Source organism: Salvelinus alpinus, chromosome 11, assembly GCF_045679555.1.
Source record: "Salvelinus alpinus chromosome 11, SLU_Salpinus.1, whole genome shotgun sequence".
NCBI classification, from domain to species: Eukaryota; Metazoa; Chordata; class Actinopteri; order Salmoniformes; family Salmonidae; genus Salvelinus; species Salvelinus alpinus.
Genome location: NC_092096.1, coordinates 57,001,442 through 57,025,026, shown reverse-complemented (window position 1 = coordinate 57,025,026; position 23,585 = coordinate 57,001,442). Strand labels below are relative to the sequence as shown.

At 40.6% G+C, this 23,585-nt stretch overlaps 2 protein-coding genes across 2 annotated transcripts; both read left to right on the top strand.

Annotated features, from left to right (window-relative positions):
• The first annotated feature begins 230 nt into the window (after positions 1–230).
• LOC139533345 (transmembrane protein 272-like) lies at positions 231–8,975 on the top strand. Its single transcript, XM_071331395.1, has 4 exons — positions 231–237; positions 5,701–5,751; positions 5,874–6,080; positions 8,456–8,975. The coding sequence occupies exons 1-4, from the start codon at positions 231–233 to the stop codon at positions 8,662–8,664; spliced, it is 474 nt and encodes a 157-aa protein (XP_071187496.1). The 3' UTR covers positions 8,665–8,975.
• Positions 8,976–14,780: 5,805 nt separating this feature from the next.
• Positions 14,781–19,249, top strand: LOC139534531 (transmembrane protein 272). Its single transcript, XM_071333727.1, has 5 exons — positions 14,781–14,889; positions 15,262–15,345; positions 15,436–15,486; positions 15,634–15,825; positions 17,852–19,249. Exons 2-5 carry the CDS (start codon positions 15,291–15,293, stop codon positions 18,085–18,087), a joined length of 534 nt encoding a protein of 177 aa, XP_071189828.1. The 5' UTR covers positions 14,781–14,889; positions 15,262–15,290; the 3' UTR covers positions 18,088–19,249.
• Positions 19,250–23,585: the final 4,336 nt, after the last annotated feature.

The following is a 23,585-nucleotide window of genomic DNA, read 5'->3' as shown; positions in this document are numbered from 1 at the left end:
AACTTGGCACACCTGTATTTGGGGAGTTTTTCCAATTCTTCTGTGCAGATCCTCTCAAGCTCTGTCAGGTTGGATGGGGAGCTTCGCTGCATACCTATTTTCAGGTCTCTCCAGAGATGTTCGATTGGGTTCAAGTCCAGGCTCTGGCTGGGCCACTCAAGGACATTCAGAGACCTGTCCCAAAGCCACTCCTGCGTTGTTTTGGCTGTGAGCTTACGGTCGTTGTCCAGATGGAAGGTAAACCTTCGCCCCAGTCTGAGGTCCTGAGCGCTCATGAGGAAGTTTTCATCAAGGATCTAATCTGTACTTTGCTCTGTTCATCTTTCCCTCGATCCTGACTAGTCTCCCAGTCCCTGACGCTGAAAAACATCCCCACAGCACAATACTGCCACCACCATGCTTCACCGTAGGGAAGGTGCCAGGTTTCCTCCCGACGTGACGCTTGCCAATCTTGTCTCGGAGCTCTACGTACAATTCCTTCGACCTCATGGCTTGGTTTTTGCTCTGACATGCACAGTCAACTGTGAGACCTTATATAGACAGGTGTGTGCCTTTCCAAATCATGTCCAATCAATTAGATTCACCACAGGTGGACTCCAATCAAGTTATAGAAACATCTCAAGGATGATCAATGGAAACAGGATGCACCTGAGCTCAATTTCGAGTCTCATAGCAAAGGGTCTGAATACGTATGTGAATATGTTTGATGAGAAAAAGGTTTTATTTAATCCATTTTAGCCTAAAATGTGTAACAAAATGTGGAAAAAGGGAAGGGGTCTGAATACTTTCCGAATGCACTTTAAGTTTGTGTATGAATGGTAGATAACATCATATCTCAACATCACAAACATGAGTTGTACAGGTGACATCATGTATGTTTATACATACAGCACAAGTCAAAGTTTGGACACACCTACTCATTTTTATATTTTCGACATTGTAGAATAATTGTGAAGACATCAAAACTATAAAATAACGCATATGGAATCATGTAGTAACCAAAAAAGTGTTAAACAAATCAAACATATTTTATATTTGAGATTCTTCAAAGTAGCCACCCTTTGCCTTGATGACAGCTTTGCACTCTCTTGGCATTCTCTCAACCAGCTTTACCTGGAATGCTTTTCCAACAGTCTTGAATGAGTTCCCACATTTGCTGAGGACTTGTTGGCTCCACACATGCAAAGATCATTTGTTCACCTACTCTGCGTCTCCCAAAGACACGGCAGTTGGAACCAAAAATTTAAATTTAGATTCATCAGACCAAAGGACAGATTTCCACCGGTCTAATGTCCATTGCTCGTGTTTCTTGGCCCAAGCAAGTCTCTTCTTCTTATTGGTGTTCTTTAGTAGTGGTTTCTTTGCAGCAATTCGACCATGAAGGCCTGATTCACGCAGTCTCATCTGAACAGTTGATGTTGAGATGTGTCGGTTACTTGAACTCTGTGAAGCATTTATTTGGGTTGCAATTTCTGAGGCTGGTAACTCTAATGAACTTATCCTCTGACAGCAAAGGTAACTCTGGGTCTTCCTTTCCTGTGGCGGTCATCATAAGAGCCAGTTTCATCATAGCGCTAGACGTTTTTTGCGACTGCACTAGAAGAAACTTTCGAAGTTCTTGAAATTTTACATATTGAACGACCTTCATGTCTTAACCTCTTAGTGAATAGGGGGCGCTGTTTTCACTTTGGGAAAAAATCGTGCCCAAATTAAACGGCCTCGTACTCTGTTCTAGATCATACGATATGCATATTATTATTACTATTGGATAGAAAACACTCCGAAGTTTCTAAAACTGGTTGGATTATATCTGTGAGTAAAACAGAACTCATTTGGCAGCAAACTTCCAAACAGGAAGTGAAAATTCTGAAAATGGGGCTCTGTGTAAGGCCTTGCCTATTCAATTGCCTTTTATTTATGGATCTGTATGCACTTCATATGCCTTCCACTAGATGTCAACAGGCAGTAGAATGTTGAATGGGGTGTCTAGCTTGATGTGAGACCGAATGAGAGCTTTTGGAGTGACAGGTCCGCCCTATTGGCAGTATTCAGCTGCGCACCAGGGAACACAACATTGTTTTCTGCAATCCGTTAGGTATACACGACGAAATGCGCCGTCTTCGACGTTATTGGATACATATGAGAAAAACATCATAAAGATGGATTTTCAACTGAGTTTGACCAGTTTATTCAACGTTTATTGTGACTTTTGGAATTTTTCGTTCCATGCGCCAAGAGTTGATGGACACGTGAGCTCCACAATGCTAGCCAAAGTTGCTAATTCGACAGAAGAAATGGACATTCTAAAACAAAACAACGATTTATTGTGGAAATAGGACTCCTTGCACTACATTCTGATGGAAGATCATCAAAGGTAAGAGAATATTTATGATGTTATTTCGTATTTTTGTGGTATAAGTTGGCTCCAACATGGCGGAGAATTGCTGGGCGCTGTCTCAGAATATTGCATGCTGTACTTTGTACTAAAGTTATTTTTTTAAATCTAACACAGCGGTTGCATTAAGAACCAGTGTATCTTTCATTTGCTGTACAACATGTATTTTTTAGTAAAGTTTATGATGAGTTTTTTGGTTAGATTACGTGACTGTCCAAAATTTCTCCGGACAATTTGGTGCATTATGGCGCCGTATTCACAATGTAAAACCAGGATTTGTAGCTATAAATATGCACATTTTCGAACAAAACATAAATGTATTGTATAACATGATGTTATAAGACTGTCATCTGATGAAGTTGTTCAAAGGTTAGTGATTAATTTTATCTCTATTTGTGGGTTTTGTGAAAGCTACCTTTGCGGTGGGAAAATGGCGTTGTGTTTTTGGATATTGTGGTGAGCTAACATAAATATATGTTGTGTTTTCACTGTAAAACACTTACAAAATCTGAAATATTGGCTGGATTCACAAGATGTTTATCTTTCATTTGCTGTGCAACATGTATTTTTCATAAATGTTTTATGATGAGTATTTATGTATTTCACGTTGCTCTCTGAAAATGGCGTTGTGTTTTTGGATATTGTGGTGAGCTAACATAAATATATGTTGTGTTTTCACTGTAAAACACTTAAAAAATCTGAAATATTGGCTGGATTCACAAGATGTTTATCTTTCATTTGCTGTGCAACATGTATTTTTCATAAATGTTTTATGATGAGTATTTATGTATTTCACGTTGCTCTCTGTAATTATTCTGGCTGTTTTGGTGCTATTTGTGACAGTGGCTGCAATGTAAAACTACGATTTATACCTATAAATATGCACATTTTCGAACAAAACATAAATGTATTGTATAACATGATGTTATAAGACTGTCATCTGATGAAGTTGTTCAAAGGTTAGTGATTAATTTTATCTCTATTTGTGGGTTTTGTGAAAGCTATGTTGGCGGTGAAAACATGGCGTTGTGTGTTTGGCTATTGTGGTGAGCTAACATAAATATATATTGTGTTTTCGCTGTAAAACATTTTAAAAATCGGACATGTTGGCTGGATTCACAAGATGTTTATCTTTCATTTGCTGTATTGGACTTGTTAATGTGTGGAAGTTAAATATTTCTAAAAAATATTTTTGAATTTCGCGCGCTGCGAAGGAATGTTGTGGGTGTTCCGCTAGCGGAACCCCGGGGCGAGAAAGGTTAATAAAGAAATGATGGACTGTCGTTTCCCTTTGCTTATTTGATCTTCTGTATACCATCCCTACTTTGTCACAACACAACTGATTGGCTCAAATGCATTAAGAAGGAAATAAATTCCACTATTCCACTAAGTCACACCTGTTAATTGAAATGCATTCCAGGTGATTACCTCATGAAGCTGGTTGATTAAATGCCAAGAGTGTGCAAGTCTGTCATCAAGGCAAAGGGTGGCTACTTTGAGGAATCTCAAACATAAAATATATTTTGATTTGTTTAATTAACACTTTTTTGGTTACTACATGATTCCATATGTGTTATTTCATAGTTTTGATTTCTTCACTATTATTCTACAATGTAGAAAAAAGTAAAAATAAAGAAAACCCATGAATGAGTAGGTGTGTCCAAACTTTTGACTTGTACTGTATACTTTGGGTGCAAGAGTTCCTCTGTCCAGTGTCTGTTTTCTTTTGCCCATCTTAATCTTTTACTTTTATTTGCCAGTCTGAGATATGGATTTTTCTTTGCAACTCTGCCTAGAAGGTCAGCATTCCGGAGTCGCCTCTTCACTGTTGACGTTGACGCTGGTGTTTTGCGGGTACTATATTATTGAAGCTGCCAGTTGAGGACTTGTGAGGCGTTTGTTTCTCAAACTAGACACTCTGATGTACTTGTCCTCTTGCTCAGTTGTGTACCGGGGCCTCCCACTCCTCTTTCTATTCTGGTTAGAGTCAGTTTGCGCTGTTCTGTGAAGGGAGTAGTACACAGCATTGTACGAGATCTTCAGTTTCTTAGCAATTTCTCACATGGAATAGCCTTCATTTCTCAGAACAAGAATAGACCGACGACTTTCAGAAGAAAGTTCTTTGTTTCTGAACATTTTGAGATGGTAATCGAACCCACAAATGCTGACGCTCCAGATACTCAACTAGTCTAAAGGCCAGTTTCATTGCTTCTTTAATCAGCACAAAAGTTTTCAGCTGTGCTAACATAATTTCAAAATGGTTTTCTAATGATCAATTAGCCTTTTAAAATGGTAAACTTGGATTAGCTAACACAACTCGCCATTGGAACGCAGGAGTGATGGTTGCTGATAATGGGCCTCTGTACACCTATGTAGATTTTCCATTACAAATCACTTGTTTCCAGCTACAATAGTCATTTACAACATTAACAATGTCTACACTCTATTTCTGATCAATTTGATGTTATTTTAATGGACAAAATTGTGCTTTTCTTTCAAAAACAAGGACATTTCTAAGTCACCCCAAACTTTTGAACGGTAGTGTATGTTTACAACTGAAATCATTACTATTCATTACCTATCATCTCTTATCTATTATCTCTGTTGTGGCTAATTGAGAATTGTGAGAGCTATACATTATATTTCTATCTCCAATGTTCCAAGTGTTGCACACCATTGAATTAATACAGCGTCCTATGTCATTTTTCTGTCATGGCTCTCTATCACCCTCTGTAGGCCTGACTGTGTCGCACAAGATGGAGAGGGGAAATCTGCTGTAACACATGGGTCACCCTTCCAAACCAACCATATCAGGTGGAATGAAAGACGTCCGATTGCATCACTTAAGAGTTGCTCAGATCAATTGAATGGTGCATTTAGGGTCGAATCCTAACTTCCACTTAAAGCGCCCTTCAGCAGTTGAAACAATAACATAGCTATTGGTAAACAGCTGAGGGATGGGGCTGCAGAAATGTAACCACTATCGAATAATTCATAGACATGGCTATGGATGCAAGGACTGACCATCCATGCTATCGATTTACATTTACTTTATATACAAACATTGGAGTAAAATTCAAACAAGCTTATATTTTCGGTTCTGAGGATGACAGTTGAACTAAGCTCATGAGGCATTTCTAACTTATATTATGTAATAATCAATGGGAACATATCATTAATATATAGGTCCAAAAATGTATATAGTAGCTGCAGATTACCACTTTAAATCAAAGGGAAAATGTAGCTAAAATATGTAGATTGGGTTTAGGGTAAAAATCTGAACCTCTATCTTCTCTCTCCCCCAGGTATCTCTAAACTACTTGCATGTGTCATTCCTATCGCGCAGATCACCATAGGTGAGTAGCTGAAGTAATACTTTTTATAATAAACCTTCCTTACCATTGTTGTACACTTTGCAACCCTCTCTTGCTGCAACTGACCATCCCAAACTCTCCTACCCCTATGTATTACTTTATAGGTGCAGTGTACCTTTATGACTGCCCCCGGCAGCACTACATCCCCATTTACCTGATGGTAATGGGGGCCTCCGGCCTGGCCCTAGCCCTGCTCTCCTGCCTACCATGTGCCCAGGACTCAGATGACATGGCCCCCAACCTCCTGAACCCCCTCTGCACCACCTGGAGCACCCTGGCCTCCCTCTTCCTCTTCTGCTGGTTCATCAGCGGTGAGTCTGAGAGACCGTGGGAGAGAGAAAGACGGTGTGGTAGGATAGAGAAATAACAGTGTGTGTGTGTGTGTGTGTGTGTGTGTGTGTGTGTGTGTGTGTGTGTGTGTGTGTGTGTGTGTGTGTGTGTGTGTGTGTGTGTGTGTGTGTGTGTGTGTGTGTGTGTGTGTGTGTGTGTGTATTAGAGGTCGACCGATGCTGATTTTTCAACGCCGATACCGATACCGATTATTGGAGGTCCAAAAAAAGCCGATACCGATTAATCGGCCGATTTTTTTAATGTATTTGTAATAATGACAATTACAACAATACTGAATGAACACTTATTTTAACTTAATATAATACATCAATAAAATCAATTTAGCCTCAAATAAATAATGAAACATGTTCAATTTGGTTAAAATAATGCAAAAACAAAGTGTTGAAGAAGAAAGTAAAAGTGCAATATGTGCCATGTAAGAAAGCTAACGTTTAAGTTCCTTGCTCAGAACATGAGAACATATGAAAGCTGGTGGTTCCTTTTAACATGAGTCTTCAATATTCCCAGATAAGAAGTTTTAGGTTGTAGTTATTATAGGAATTATAGGACTATTTCTCTCTATACGATTTGTATTTCATGTACCTTTGACTATTGGATGTTCTTAAAGGCACTTTAGTATTGCCAATGTAACAGTATAGCTTCCATCCCTCTCCTCGCCGCTACCTGTGCTCGAACCAGGAACACATCGATAACAGCCACCCTCGAAGCTGTGTTACCCATGCAGAGCAAGGGGAACAACTACTCCAAGTCTCAGAGCGAGTGACGTTTGAAACGCTATTAGCGCGCACCCCGCTAACTAGCTAGCCATTTCACATCGGTTACACCAGCCTAATCTCGGGAGTTGATAGGCTTGAAGTCATAAACAGCGCAATGCTTGAAGCATTGAGAAGAGCTGCTGGCAAAACGCATGAAAGTGCTGTTTGAATGAATGCTTACGAGCCTGCTGGTGCCTACCATTGCTCAGTCAGACTGCTCTATCAAATCATAGACTTAATTATAACATAATAACACACAGAAATACGAGCCTTAGGTCATTAATATGGTCGAATCCGGAAACTATCATCTCGAAAACAAAACGTTTATTCTTTCAGTGAAATATACGGAACCGTTACGTATTTTATCGAACGGGTGGCATCCATAAGTCTAAATATTCCTGTTACATTGCCCAACCTTCAATGTTATGTCATAATTACGTAAAATTCTGGCAAATTAGTTTGTAATGAGCCAGGCGGCCCAAACTGTTGCATATACTCTGACTCTGCGTGCAATGAACGCAAGAGAAGTGACACAATTTCACCTGGTTAATATTGCCTGCTAACCTGGATTTCTTTTAGCTAAATATGCAGGTTTAAAAATATATCCTTCTGTGTATTGATTTTAAGAAAGGCATTGATGTTTATGGTTAGGTACACGTTGGAGCAACGACAGTCCTTTTTCACGAATGCGCATCGATTATATGCAACGCAGGACACGCTAGATAAACTAGTAATATCATCAACCATGTGTAGTTATAACTAGTGATGATGATTGATTGATTGATTGTTTTTTATAAGATAAGTTTAATGCTAGCTAGCAACTTACCTTGGCTTCTTACTGCATTCGCGTAACAGGCGGGCTCCTCGTGAAGCAGGTGGTTAGAGCGTTGGACTACTTAACCTTAAGGTTGCAAGATTGAATCCCTGAGCTGACAAGGTAAAAATCTATTGTTCTGCCCCTGAACAAGGCAGTTAACCCACCGTTCCTAGGCCGTCATTGAAAATAAGAATGTGTTCTTAACTGACTTGCCTAGTTAAATAAAGGTGTGAAAAATATAAAAATATTTTTTTTTAAATTAAAAATCGGCAAAATCGGTGTCCAAAATTACCGATTTCCGATTGTTATGAAAACTTGAAATCGGCCATTCCGATTAATCGGTCGACCTCTAGTGTGTGTGTGTGTGTGTGTGTGTGTGTGTGTGTGTGTGTGTGTGTGTGTGTGTGTGTGTGTGTGTGTGTGTGTGTGTGTGTGTGTGTGAGAGAGAGAGCGATAATAGGAAGAGAGAGAGAGAGGAGGAAGCGTTCCAGCACACTTTTAACGTCTTCCAAGAACTGACTGATTCCCACCAAAAATACAACGTTACAGTATCTCAAGCTGTGAAAGTGAAAGACTTGCAAAAATAACAGACTCTCGTGAGTTTTAAACTCTGTTAGGAAACATTTACTTGACATAATGTCAGTCTTTTCAACTTCATACCAAAGGCCTCTCTCTCTCTCTTTCTCGTTCTCGCTCTCTCTCGCTCCCTCTTGCTCTCTCGCTCTCGCTCTCTCCCGCTCTCTCTCGCTCTCTCTCTCTCTAGGTAACGTGTGGATCTACTCCATCTATCAGCCCAATTTCAACCAGACACTGACTGAGGACCCCTACTGCAACAAGACCCTGTACCTGTTTGCCTTCTGGACCACCACGCTAGCCTACGTTGTGCTGGGCCTTCTGCTGCTGGGGGGATGCTGTATGCTTGTCTGTGCCTTTATACTGGGCAAGCGGGACCCTGATGACAACAGAGCATGAGGGAGAGGATGAGAGGAGGGGAGGAGATGAGACAACAGTACAAGACAGGAGGAGGAGGGGAGAGTAGAGGGCAGTAGAGGAGAGGGGAGAAGAGAGGAGCGGAGGAAGATAGTATTGGAGAGGAGAAGAGGGGAGGAGAGTGTATAATGTTTACTTAACAAACTAGAGAAAACCAATGGAATCCAGTTATCAATTGAATAACGAATTGTGTTTTAACTGTTATTATATATTACTGTGTTTCTGTATGAGAAACGTTGTTGCATTCATTCTCATTAGCTCGATTTTAAACTATTTATACATTATTAAATGTATTAAACAAAAAGTTAAAATTGTGAGTAATGTGCCTGTATTTCATGTCTTTATCATCCTAGTCTGGTGTGGGTGTATGATTGTATAAGTGATTCAGTTTAACCTGCAGGACAAAACTGTTTTTGTATCACAATTAGTCAGTGATACAGGTCTATCAGAGCCACATTATTACCGGTTCTTTCCGTCTGGGTAACATACGCATTTCCATGCCTAAGGCATATTGTTCATACATTATATATCTCTATGGATAGCTCTACGTAATCATTGACTAACAAACATATCAGGCTTACTGTTATGTGTTTGACTGGGAGCCTTACAACCCCTGAGATCAAAATGAAACCGAAAGGGTTCCGTTACTTGAGAATCCCAGATGAACCTTGTTCAGTTTTAATGTTACTCCATTTGAACTCTTTGTACAGCTATTTTCTTTCATTCAATGCTTTCAAAATGCCCTATTCACTGATAACATCACAGGATACGTCTTATCTGTATGATTTGACAAAACAGTGCTTTAATTAGTATGAGCTACACAAGGCCTATATGAGAGAATATTTTGGTGTCCCCGACCTGGCTTAACATATGTAAACTCCTTTCAAATACTTGAGCTGCACTGATTGAGTTGCCTTGTACAAGGGAATCAATTTAATAATCCCAAAAGCGCAAAGTCCATGCTAAATCAAACGCCACTCAAATACTTGCTAAATTACCAAGACAGTTAGAAGCCTTTCAAAATCACTGGGTTTAAATATACAATCATTATAATCACATTTTGAGCAATATGACTGATCAAAATTACGTTTAGTAATAATAGCAATAATAACATAATACAATGTTGAAGCAGTTTTTATTACAGAATACCAGTGTTGTATTGCGATTGGATCTCAAATTCACCATGCAGACTGATGAGAGAAAAATAAACTACCTGGACATTGTTGGATTCGGGGTTAAACTTGGAACATTGTTATATTAAACTCAGAAGTATAGAAGTATAGAAGTACAGAAGTATAGGAACATATTCCCTCCGCAAGGCAATCGAACAAGCTAAGCGTCAGTATAGAGACAGACTAGAGTCGCAATTCAACGGCTCAGACACGAGAGGTATGTGGCAGGGTCGACAGTCAATCACGGACTACAAAAAGAAAACGAGCCCCATCGGGGTTCCCGATGTCTTGCTCCCAGACAAACTAAACAACTTCTTTGCTCGCTTTGAGGACAATACAGTGCCACCGACATGGCCCGTTACCAAAACCTGCGGGCTCTCCTTCACCGCAGCCAACGTGAGTAAAACATTTAAACGTGTTAACCCTCGCAGGGCTGCCGGCCTAGACGGCATCCCTAGCCGTGTCCTCAGAGCATGCGCAGACCAGCTGGCTGGTGTGTTTACGGACATATTCAATGAATCCCTATCCCAGTCTGCTGTTCCCACATGCTTCAAGAGGGCCAACATTGTTCCTGTTCCCAAGAAAGCTAAGGTAACTGAGCTAAACGACTATCGCCCCTTAGCACTTACTTCCGTCATCATGAAGTGCTTTGAGAGACTAGTCAAGGATCATATCACCTCCACCCTACCTGACACCCTAGACCCACTCCAATTTGCTTACTGCCCCAATAGGTCCACAGACGACGCAATCACAACCACACTGCACACTGCCCTAACCCATCTGGACAAGAGGAATACCTATGTAAGAATGCTGTTCATTGGCTACAGCTCAGCATTTTACACCATAGTACCCTCCAAACTCGTCATCAAGCTCGAGACCCTGGGTCTCGACCCCGCCCTGTGCAACTGGGTCCTGGACTTTCTGACGGTACGCGCCCAGGTGGTGAGGGTAGGAAACAACATTTCCACCCCGCTGATCATCAACACTGGGGCCCCACAAGGGTGCGTTCTCAGCCCTCTCCTGTACTCCCTGTTCACCCACGACTGCGTGTCCATGCACGCCTCCAACTCAATCATCAAGTTTGCAGACAACACCACAGTGGTAGTTTTGATTACCAACAACGATGAGACGGCCTACAGGGAGGAGGTGAGGGCCCTCGGATTGTGGTGTCAGGAAAATAACCTCACACTCAACGTCAACAAAACAAAGGAGATGATCGTGGACTTCAGGAAACAGCAGAGGGAGCACCCCCTTATCCACATTGATGGGACAGTAGAGGAGAAGGTGGAAAGTTTTAAGTTCCTCGGCGTACACATCACGGACAAACTGAAATGGTCTACCCACACAGACAGCGCCTCTTCAACCTCAGGAGGCTGAAGAAATTTGGCTTGTCACCAAAAACACTCACAAACTTTTACAGATGCACAATCGAGAGCATACTGTATCACCGCCTGGTACGGCAACTGCTCCGCCCACAACTGTAAGGCTCTCCAGAGGGTAGTGAGGTCTGCACAACGCATCAACGCAAACTACCATCCCTCCAGGACACCTACACCACCCGATGTCACAGGAAGGCCAAAAAGATCATCAAGGACAACAACCACCCGAGCCACTGCCTGATCACCCCGCTATCATCCAGAGGGCGAGGTCAGTAGAGATGCATCAAAGATGAGACCGAGAGACTGAAAAACAGCTTCTATCTCAAGGCCATCAGACTGTTAAAAGCCATCATTAACATTAAGTGGCTGCTGCCAACATACTGACTCAAATCTCTAGCCACTTAAATAATTAAAAATTGGATGTAATAAATGTAACACTAGTCACTTTTAACAATGCCACTTTATATAATGTTTACATACCCTACTCATCTCATATGTATACACTGTACTCTATACCATCTACTGCATCTTGCCTATGCCGTTCGGCCATCGCTCATCCATATATTTATATGTACATATTGTTATTCATTCCTTTGTTGTTGTGAAATTGTTAGATTACTTGTTAGATATAACTGCATGGTAGGAACTAGAAGCACAAGCATTTCGCTACACTCGCATTAACATCTGCTAATCATGTGTATGTGAGCAATACCATTTGATTTGATTTGATTAGTTACAAAAGAGACATGAGGGGTGCCATAATGAAGCTTGGGAGGGGCTGAGTGCAGGGAAAACAATTGCATGTGACAGTACTGATAAGGGGAGAAACCGTTGAAGGCTCAACCCACTTAGTTCCCTGCTTAGCAAGAACGATGCAATGTTCAGTGATAAGGAGGAGACTCCACCGAAAGTGGGGTATGAATACCACCACAGGGGAAGCTATGTCTTTGACTGAATAAAGCTGTGTCGACCCTTTGGGAAGAATTAAACTTGTCCGTGAGTTATTTACTCTGAAAATTAGAACCTAACAACATGGATCATAAAGGAGAATGATGCATTACACAGAGACTAATACACAAGCTCACAGACCACAATACCCTGCTACGTGCGGAGAGTATGCATCCCCTTCCCCTCAAGAATGGTCTACCATATAGCCAGTTATGCAGGGTAAAACTAATCTGTGGCCACCAGTCAGATTTTGACAGCAATGCTAAGAGAATTACAGATAAATTCAAAATGAGAGGCTACAAAGACAAAACTCTTGATGCTGCAATGATGAAAATATCTCAAAAACCAAGAGATGTATTGCTAAAAACTAAACCAAAGAAGAAAAACAACGCAACGGTCTTTTGCACTAAGTACACCAAGTGTTCGGAGAAAATGAAATCAGTCCTGAAAAAGCACTGGGTTCGATCCCAGGCTGTGTCACAGCCGGCAGTGACTGGGAGACCCATGAGGTGGAGCACAATTAACTCAGCGTCATCTGGGTTAGGGAGGGTTTGGCCGGCCGGGATGTCCTTGTCCCAGCTGACTGTGCTTCCTCCGGCTGGCTTCTGGGTTAAGCGGGCAGGTGTTAAGGAGCGTGGTTTGGCGGGTCATGTTTCGGAAGACGCATGACTCGACCTTCGCCTCTCCCGAGCCCGTTGGGGAGTTACAGCGATGAACCAAGATCGTAATTGCATCGCAATTGGATATCACAAAATTGGGGAGAAAAAGGGGGTAAACATTTTTTAAATAGAAAATACAATTCATACAAAAAAAAATATATTAATTGCACATCTCTTCAAGGAACCCCCACTTGTAGTCTATAAGTGTGGTTGCAATATTGGGGATAGCTTAGTGAGATCTGACCTGCCCCTTCAGACACTCTTGACACCCATTCCAAATGGGAACTACAAATGTGGCTCATGCACACAATGCAATAGCACTACAAAAACATCCTTCTTCAGACACCCACAAAAATCCCTGTTAGGGATATCATCTCATGCAAAACAAAGGGAGTAATCTATCTCATCACCTGTTCATGTGGGAAAGCCTATGTAGGACAAACGAAAAGACAATTAAAACAACGCATAGCTGAACACCGCAGCTCAATCGGGAGTAAGAACACTAACTCCACAAAAGGGATGCGTACAAAGCTCTCCCTCGCCCTCCATTTGGCAAATCATACCAAAAGTCTATCTTCCTGATTCCTGCTTACAAGCAAAAACTAAAGCAGGAAGTACCAGTGACTTGCTCAATACGGACGTGGTCAGATGATGCGGATGCTACGCTACAGGACTGTTTTGCGAGCACAGACTGAAATATGTTCTGGGATTCATCCAATGGCATTGAGTATAACACCTCAGTCACCGGTTACATCAATAAGTGCATTGGCGACGTCGTCCCCACAGTGACCGCACATATACATTTTCAACCTCTCCCTGACCGAGTCTGTAATACCTACATGTTTCAAACAGACCACCATAGTCCCTGTGCCCAAGAAACCGAAGATAACCTGCCTAAATGACGTCGGTAGCCATGAAGTGCTTTGAAAGGCTGGTCATGGATCACATCAACACCATCATCCCGGAAACCCTAGACCCACTCCAATTTACATGACACCCCAACAGATCCACAGATCATGCAATCTCAATCACACTCCACACTGCCCTTTCCCACCTGGACAAAAGTAACACCTATGTGAGAATGCTGTTCTTTGACTACAGCTCAGCGTTTAACACCATACTGCCCACGAAGCTCATCACTAAGCTAACGACCCTGGGACTAAACACCTCCCTCTGCAACTGGATCCTGGACTTACTGACGGGCCGCCCCCAGGTGGTAAGTGTAGGCAACAACACAACTGCCACACTTATCCTCAACACAGGGGCCCCTCAGGGGTGCGTGCTTAGTCCCCTCCTGTACTCCTTGTTCACCCACGACTGCGTGGCCAAGCACAACTCCAACACCATCATTAAGTTTGCTGACGACTGATCACCCGACAACAATGAGACAGCCTATAAGGAGTAGGTCAGAGACCTGGCAGTGTGGTGCCTGGACAACAACCTCTCCCTAAATGTAAGCAAGACAAAGGAGACGACCGTGGACTACAGGAAAAGGAGGGCAGGCTGTGGGGAATGTAAGGCAACATGCCCAGCAGTTTCAAATAAATGTCATACAAGCTGACAATGTTTATGGGCTGCCTGGACAGGAGTGATCTCAGGAGTAATTCTTGGGGGGTTTTGAGACTTTTTGACTAAAGGGTTTTTGACTTGCCTTGTTGCTGACCTATCCAGTCTATTTGTCATATACTGTAGGTGGTGTCTTGGGGACTATTTTCAAACATCCTGCCTTAATAAAGATATTACAAACTAGCTTTCTTTTCAGTAATGTAACTCTGGTAACTCTGGCTTTAGCAATTTTAGTCTTTGAAAAGAGAAAATGCAAAGGAAATGGCTGCTAAGAATAATTCTCTATGCAGTGTATGAGTTGTGTTGTAGAGTGTGGTTAGGGGGTGTTGCAATGATTCTGCTTTGCCCTGAGGGTGCATTTCAAAACATCCTACCTCAATGGTAGAAGTTTCAAAGTTGACTAATTATGGCACAAGCTGTGAGGCTACACGGTAACGGAAAAGCAAAAATCTTGACAGATTCACTCCTTCACAAAAGAGACAGGTAAGAGATACTCACAAAATAAAACAACATATTTGATGTATTGAATACTGTATACTTTTATCAACAACTAATTTGAGGGCTCAGTGTTAATTTCCACGCCATTTGACAACCATTCATTTATGATTTCAGCATTTGACATAAAGTTAATCAAGAACTGCTATCTATGCTGAGTTTTTATCTTATTCATTATTTATTAGTGGCACATTGTATAGAAGTGAATATAAACTGCAACTGGTATATTTAAATGTCAAGAGTCTTTGCTCTCTGCAATTTGGTAAATAAAAACTTTGAACCTGGAACCATCTATCAAATATTTTAAGTCTGATTGTTAGTCCATTGAAATGACTGTTCAGAGACCAATCCTGTGTCTAGTCCTTTTAGATTTAAAAGACTCACAAAAGATGGAGACTTCACAGAGGTCTCCCGTTCTGTCATCCTGTCTGATCTCAATAATAGGTACAGTAGTTACCTCTCATATAACAAATGAGTGTTCAGTGTTTTCAGCATGTTCTCGAGTTTGTGATCTCTCGTTCTCTCTGTCTACAGTTGTGCTGAATATCATCCTATGGATGTTTCTAATGTCAGCAGTGGGATTAGGTGTGTACATCATCTTTCCTTTCCTCTCCATAGTCCTTACTGCAAGAATGACATTGATGGTGGATAAGATACTGCAAGAGGCCTAAAACCACCCATTGAGAGAAACTGACATACTGTATATAATCAATCTCCACTTTCTTCCTTTAGGGGCTATGCACCTACATGACTGCCCCTTACAGCCTTATATCCCCATCTACCTGCTGGTGATCGGGGTGACGTCCATCGCCTCCCTGCTCCTATCCTACCTCAATAACACACTGGAGACTGGCTTCCTGAGCCTACTGTGTTCCTCCTGCATCTTCCTCCTCCAACTCTTCAACCTCGGCTGGTTCATCACAGGTAAGCAAGAGGGATGAGGAAAGGAGATTGAAGGAAGGGAGAAGGAGGTGGCAATAGGCACATAGGGGCAAATCCTATCTTCCACTTAAGTCAAATTTTCACTTGCATTCATGCATTAATGTCAATGGGAGACTAACTGAAAGGATTCACTATCTCGAGAGGCTAGGGGAAACAAGAAATGATGTGTTGAAGTTTGGGTGCACCAACCGGTCAACCAGAACACTTGAGCACAGGAAGTTGCAGAATAGCCTAGCACCACCAACTTCACATTGTCATTACCAATACATAGACTCCACAGTATGTCACAAAGTAAACAGTAGCGTTATTTCCACAAATCTGTATATACAGTCCATTGGGGACTAATTTACTTTTTCCACATTTTGTTACGTTACAGCCTTATTGTAAAATTGACTAAATAATTTTTTCCCCTCATCAATCTACAACACCCCATAATGACAAAGCAAAAACATGTTTTTAGAAATCATTGCAAATGTACAAAAAAAAAAAAAAAAACTTAAATACACACTTGACAGCAGCTACAGCCTTGAGTCTGCTTGGATATGATGCTTCAAGCTTGGCACACCTGTATTTGGAGAGTTTCTCCTATTCTTCTGTGCAGATCCTCTCAAGCTCTGTCAGGGTGGATGGGGAGCGTCGTTGCACAACTATTTTCAGGTCTCTCCAGAGATCGGGGTCAAGTTAGTTCTGGCTGGTCCACTCAAGGACATTCAGAGATTTGTCCCGAAGCCACTCCTGCGTTGTCTTGGCTGTGTACTTAGGTTCGTTGTCCTGTTGGATGGTGAACCTTCACCCCACTCTGAGGTCCTGAGCGCTCTGGAGGGGGTTTTCATTAAGGATCTCTCTGTACTTTGCTACATTCATCTTTCCGTCGATCCTAACTAGTCTCCCAGTCCCTGCCGCTGAAAAACATCCCCACAGCATGATGCTATCACCACCATGCTTCACCGTAGGGATGGTGCCAGGTTTCCTCCAGACGTGACACTTGGCATTCAGGGCAACAAGTTCAATATTAGTTTTATCTGACCAGAGAATCTTGTTTCTCATGGTCTGAGTACTTTAGGTGCCTTTTGGCAAACTCCAAGTGGGCTGTCATGTGCCTTTCACTAAGGAGTGGCTTCTGTCTGGCCACTCTACCATAAAGGCCTAATTGGTGGAGTGCTCCACAGAGGAACTCTGGAGCTCTGTCAGAGTGACCATCGGGTTCTTGGTCACCTCCCTTTCAACCAGAGTGGTTGAAAAACAAGTTTTAATGACTCCAACCTAAGTGTATGTAAACATCTGACTTCAACTGTATGTAAATAAGGTATTTCTGTATTTATTTTTAATACATTTCCAGAAATTTCTAAAAACCTGTTTTTGCTTTGTCACTATACAATATTTGTTTCAATATCCTTTGTGATGTAGTAGTCACAACAGACAAAGATATATAGTTAATCAATCTTTACCATGCATGTTGTTAACCAGCACATCAAGTACATGAAGTAAGTAACAATTGGTTTCCGTTTCCTGTTTCCTGTGCAACTTCAATACCACTGCCGCTCTCTGTTGTCATCTATGCATTGTCACTTTAATTAACTCTACCTACATGTACATACTACCTCAACTAACCGGTGCCCCCGCACATTGACTCTGCACCGGCACCCCCCTGTATATATTGATATTTTTTCTTCTCCTCTTTAATTACTTGTTACTTTTATCTCTTATTCTTATCCATATTTTTTGAAACTGCACTATCGGTTAGGGGCTCGTAAGTAAGCATTTCACTGTAAGGTCTACACCTGTTGTATTCGGTGCATGTGACTAATAAAATTGTATTTTATTTGATTTCATCAATATTGCTACAGTATTGTGTGTAGATTGATGAGGATTTTTTAAAATTTAATCCATTTTAGAATAAGCCTGTAACATAACAAAATGTGGGAAAAGTCAAGGGGTCTGAAAACTTTCTGAATGCACTGTACCTATTTTTGTCTAACATTATTCCTTTTTTTTTCTGTATCTTAAGGTTGTGAGTGGGTGTACTCCATATATCCCCCGAACTATGACTCGAACGGTGGAGAGAAGTACTGTCAGAGAAAGATATACCTGTTTGCTTTCTGGTTCACCAGCCTGGGCAGCATCTGTATGGCTGTGGTGTTCTTCTGTGGAGTGTATTTCATCTTCATTACCTGTGTGAAAATGGCATTTAGGGGACACCATTTACTCCATTCACATAAGAGATCGTATGGTGTGGACGCTTGAGAACTCTGTGGGACAGAAAGCTCACTAACATTTGCTGTTCTCTGTGTGTGTGTATGTGTATGTGTGTGTGTGTGTGTGTGTGTGTGTGTGTGTGTGTGTGTGTGTGTGTGTGTGTGTGTGTGTGTGTGTGTGTGTGTGTGTGTGTGTGTGTGTGTGTGTGTGTGTGTGTGTGTGTGTGTGTGTGTGTGTGTGTGTGTGTGTGTGTGTAGTGGTGGCTGGAGAAGTGGGTATACAATAATGTTCCCAAACGTTCTGCCCGGTGAAGGAAAGTCGCACTGTGTGAAAAATAGTTTTCCCATAGTTTTTCCGGGTATTCATTTTTTTTTCTTAAGAGATTGTCAGTTGGATAGCCTGAGTATACTTTTTACCGAATTTACATTTTTTTTTAAATGTTTTCGGTGGGATAATTGGTATTACCAAGAATAAGTATAAAAACTTTGGGAGTCATACAATTCTGAAGAGGTTTATTCTACTTGTTAAATTTATGGGAAGATTGCTCTGTTTAATTAGATCTGCTTTCATATTATTGAGTAATGGGATGAAGTTATATTTTAATATTTGTTGTTTGTTGTCATTTATTAAGCATCCTAAATATTAATCCACTTAAAGGATTGCTTTAGATCATGAGTTATTATTTTAATTTTTCCTATTGCCATTATTTCTTTTTTTTATTAAGTTAATTTTATATCTTGAGAATATTTTTAGCAAGGGGGGCATTAAGTTTTAAATATTGGTCAGGTATATCAGGATATCATCTGCAAATAAGTTTATTTTATTTTCATGCAAACCAATACTGATACATTTTGGTTCTGTCTAACTCTTTCTGCAAGCGGTTCAATTGCTAGTGCAAACAGAAAGGGGGAGAGAGGACATCCCGGTCTTGTGCCCCTTTCTAAAGCAATTTCATCCAATAATGTATTATTTGTGTATATATTTGTTTTAGGACATTTATTTAATATTTTTATTAAATGTATTATTTCTGCTGGAAAGCTGAAAGCTTCCAAAGTTTTAAATAGAAAAGGCCATTCAAGACAGTCTAAAGCCTTTTCGGCATCAACAACGATTATTGATAAATGCATCTTGTTTTTTAGCGTACTGCATTAAACTGAAACATTTTATTGTATTTGCAAGTGTCTATTTTTAATAAACCCTGTTTGATTGATATGTATCAAGTCTGGTAATACTTTTGCCATTATATTGCTTACGAGCTTTGTTATTATTTTATTGTCACAATTTATTAAACTTGGGTCTGTAATTGTATTTAACCAGGTAAATTGACTGAGAACACATTCTCATTTACAGCAATGACCTGGGGAATAGTTACAGGGGAGAGGAGGAGGGTGAATGAGCCAATTGGAAGCTGGGGATGATTAAGTGACCGTGATGGTATGAGGGTCAGATGGGGAATTTAGCTAGGACACTCAGGTTCACACCCCTACTCTTTCAATAAGTGCCATGGGATCTTTAGTGACCACAGAGTCTTTCTAGGGAGTTTTTTCTAGCCACCATGCTTCTACACCTGCATTGCTTGCTGTTTGGGGTTTTAGGCTGGGTTTCTGTATAGCACTTTGAGATATCAGCTGATGTAAGAAGGGCTATATAAATACATTTGATTTGAAATTTGATTTGAAATGCTATCATGAAGCACGTGCATATTCCATGTGATAAATTGGATTTTGTTGGTCTACGTTGTACTATGAGGCGCTTTGCCTTTTTAGGGCTTTTAAACTCCAACTCCTCTCCTAATGTACCAAAAAGAAAATGTGGATTATGTCATTGTACATACATTGGAGAAAGACTGTTACTTAAGTACTGTGGCCAGTTTGTATTACCTTATAAATTAAATTAAAGTATAGTGGCTGGTGGGGGTCTACTTGGGGAGAGTGGGTCCACCAAGTGACTGAAATGGGATGAGTGGAGGCCCATGCACACCTCAGAGAAGTGTCTGATGCCCTCCCAGTCACCCCATCCGAGTCCCCTGGATTAAGCCCCTCTCGATTTTCACCAATAACCACCATTGAATCTTAGCTATAATGACAAACAAGGAATAATAATGATTTGACATCATTTCCTAGTCTTTTCAGGACTCTTATTCATTTTACAGCAGGTTTGCAAGTCACCATTTTTTTTTATACAATTACAGTTGTCCCCCCTTTACCCCACCCAAGCCAAGCGTATCCCAAACTCCCATCTTTACTCACCCTAGCCCACCCAAATCTCTCCCGCCCTCCTACACATATTCATATTCACTCTCCCATTCGTATGCACAGACACATTCAGTGCCTTCAGAAAGTATTCGGACCCCTGTCTGTGCATACGACACAATCCTGTCTCAGAGCTCTACGGACAATTCCTTCAACCTCATGGCTCAGTTTTTGCTCTGACATGCACTGTTAACTGTGGAACCATATATAGACAGGTGTAGACTGCCATCACTAACTGGCTACCACCCGGTTACTCAACCCTGCACCTTAGAGGCTGCTGCCCTATATACATAGACATGGAATCACTGGTCACTTTAATAATGGAACACTATTCACTTTAATAATGTTTACATACTGCTTTACTCATTTCATATGTATATACTATATTATATTTTATTGTATTATAGTCAATGCCACTCCTCCATTGCTCGTCGTAATATTTATGTATTTCTTAATTTCATTATTTTACTATTAGATGTGTGTGTATTGGTGTGAATTGTTAGATATTACTGCACTGTTGGAGCTAGGGACACAAGCATTTTGCTACACCCACAATAACATCTACTAAATACGTGTATGGGACCAATAAAATGTGATTTGATTTGATTTGTGTGCCTTTCCAAATCATGCCCAATCAATTGAATCAACTCAATTTCGAGTTTCATAGCTACGGGTCTGAATACTTATGTAAATAAGGTATTTCAGTTTTTTATTTTAATACATTTGTAAAAATTCTAAAAACCTGTTTTTGCTTTGTCATTATGGGGTATTGTGTTGGTTGATGAGGAAAATAAATAATGTAATCAATTTTAGAATAAGGCTGTTACGTAACAAAATGTGGGAAAAGTCAAGGGGTCTGAATACTTTCCAAATGCACCGTAAACTGGTCTTGGGCATCACTGTATTATCACTTTTTTCTGCTTCTTCCTCTCCTCAGGTCACTGGGCTCTCTTTCAACTGTAAAGGTTTTCTGCAGCCTGCTCAGGGCTTCATCAATGCTTGTGAACTCCATCCTCTGTGCTCCCTTCCATACCCAAAGCACTGCCGGGAATCAGAGTTGAGATTTGATTCCCTTTTCCTCCAGTGACTACAAATCTTAATTGCACAAAGCCTATTATTTGGCAGGGAATACTATTTGTAGATCAGTGATTCTACACCTCACTTTGCTCAAGCTGATCCTCTCAATCTCAATCTCTGAACATCAGAGGTTATAAAAATGGGGCAATTAGGACAGTTAAAGGGGAGACTATGAATCCAATCAGAAAATATAAAAAATTCCAAATCCCAATATCCTTTAAAAAAAGGAGCAAGCAAATGCCCTGCTGGGACACTCTTTGCAGACAATAATATATCCTGCAATTCAGCATTAGAATGTAAAAAGAAAAACAGGATAGACAGATATCTGACAAAAAAAACACATTATACTGTCTCAGAAGAGTACTTATATCTTAGAAGGTTGTGGATGATATAGCGAAGCAGTCTCATCCTTGCTTAACAAGACGTCAATCAACAAAACATATTTGTTGTCTGTTCTTAACATATGGGTATTAGGGTTGAATGGTGGGAACCGGGTTACCTAGATTTACCGGGATTTACCACCCAAAACCACTCACTTTTCCCGGAATAAATAACCTTCAGAAACCAGTAAATTATAATAAATTATATCTATGAACACCATGGCGTGAAATGGAATTGTTAAATTATATGCAATGTCTAAATCTGGCTTCTCTGTGGCCTCTGCATGATGAATCAACACTCAGGGTGGTGACAGACAGTCCATCTCAGTATGGAACGCAGTTCACAATGCATTAGACCTATCATCTCATTATGGTAAAAAAAAAATTGTGACAAGGAGGCCTACATTTGCTGCAGCATAGCCTATGCTACAGTAATATAAAGACTGAATGCTTGTCTAATTTACCCATCTCCATCTGGCTTTTGGGGTCACCTTGGTTTTAAATTGTAAAGATGTTTTTTTTTGTGCAGCTGCAGAGTTTTAAAACAGCCTATCACTCGAATATCGTTGCTTTAAATCAGTGCACGCGCTTGCATTCTCTTGCAGTCTTTCTCTCTCTCAGATTTGAAAAGAAAAAGCCATATCTCAGACTGGCCAATAAAAAGCAAAGATTAAGATGGGAAAAGAGCACAGACACTGGACAGAGGAACTCTGCCTAGAAGGCCAGCATCCCGGAGTTGCCTCTTCACTGTTGACTTTGAGACTGGTGTTTTGCGGGTACTATTTAATGAAGCTGCCAGTTGAGGACTTGTGAGGCGTTTGTTTCTCAAACTAGACACTCTGATGAACTTGCTCAGTTGTGCACCGGGGCCTCCCACTCCTCTTTCTATTCTGGTTAGAGACAGTTTGCGCTGTTCTGTGAAGGGAGTAGTGCACAGCGTTGTATGAGATCTTCACTTTCTTGGCAATTTCTCACATGGAATAGCCTTCATTTCTCAGAACAAGAATAGACCGACGGGTTTCAGAAGAAAGTGCTTTGTTTCTGGCCATTTTGACCCTGTAATTGAACCCACAACTGCTGATGCTCCAGATACTCAATTAGTCTAAAGAAGGCCAGTTGTATTGCTTCTTTAATCAGAACAACAGTTTTCAGCTGTGCTAACATAAGTGCAAAAAGGTTTTCTAATGATCAATTAGCCTTTTAAAATGATAAACTTGGATTAACTAACACAACGTGCCATTGCAACACAGGAGTGATGGTTGCTGATAATGGGCCTCTGTACGCCTACGTAGATATTCCATAAAAAATCAGCCGCTTCCAGCTACAATAGTCATTTACAACATTAACATTGTCTACACTGTATTTCTGACCAATTTTATGTTATTTTAATGGACAAAAAAACATGCTTTTCTTTAAAAAACAAGGACATTTCTAAGTGGCCCCAAACTTTTGAACGGTAGTTTATATGCGTTAGTCTACTAATTATCCTATACAAAAAGGCCCTATTATATTTCAAAATGTAAATCAAATTCGCTAGCCTATACTTGTAACTTTGAAGGCTGCATGTGAGCATTGCATGTTCTCTTCTGCTTTATTATGGTTTGAACGATCTGCTTAATTCCAGTCCATATAATACAATACATTACAGTAATACAGTTCACACTCAAAAAGATTATCCTAAAGGAGCTAGTTTCATTTATTTACCAAAGAGAGCATATACAATGCATTCGGAAAGTTTTCAGACCCCTTAAGTTTTTCCACAATTTGTTACGTTACAGCCTTATTCTAAAATTGATTACATATAAATGTCCCTCATCAATCTACACACAATAGCCCA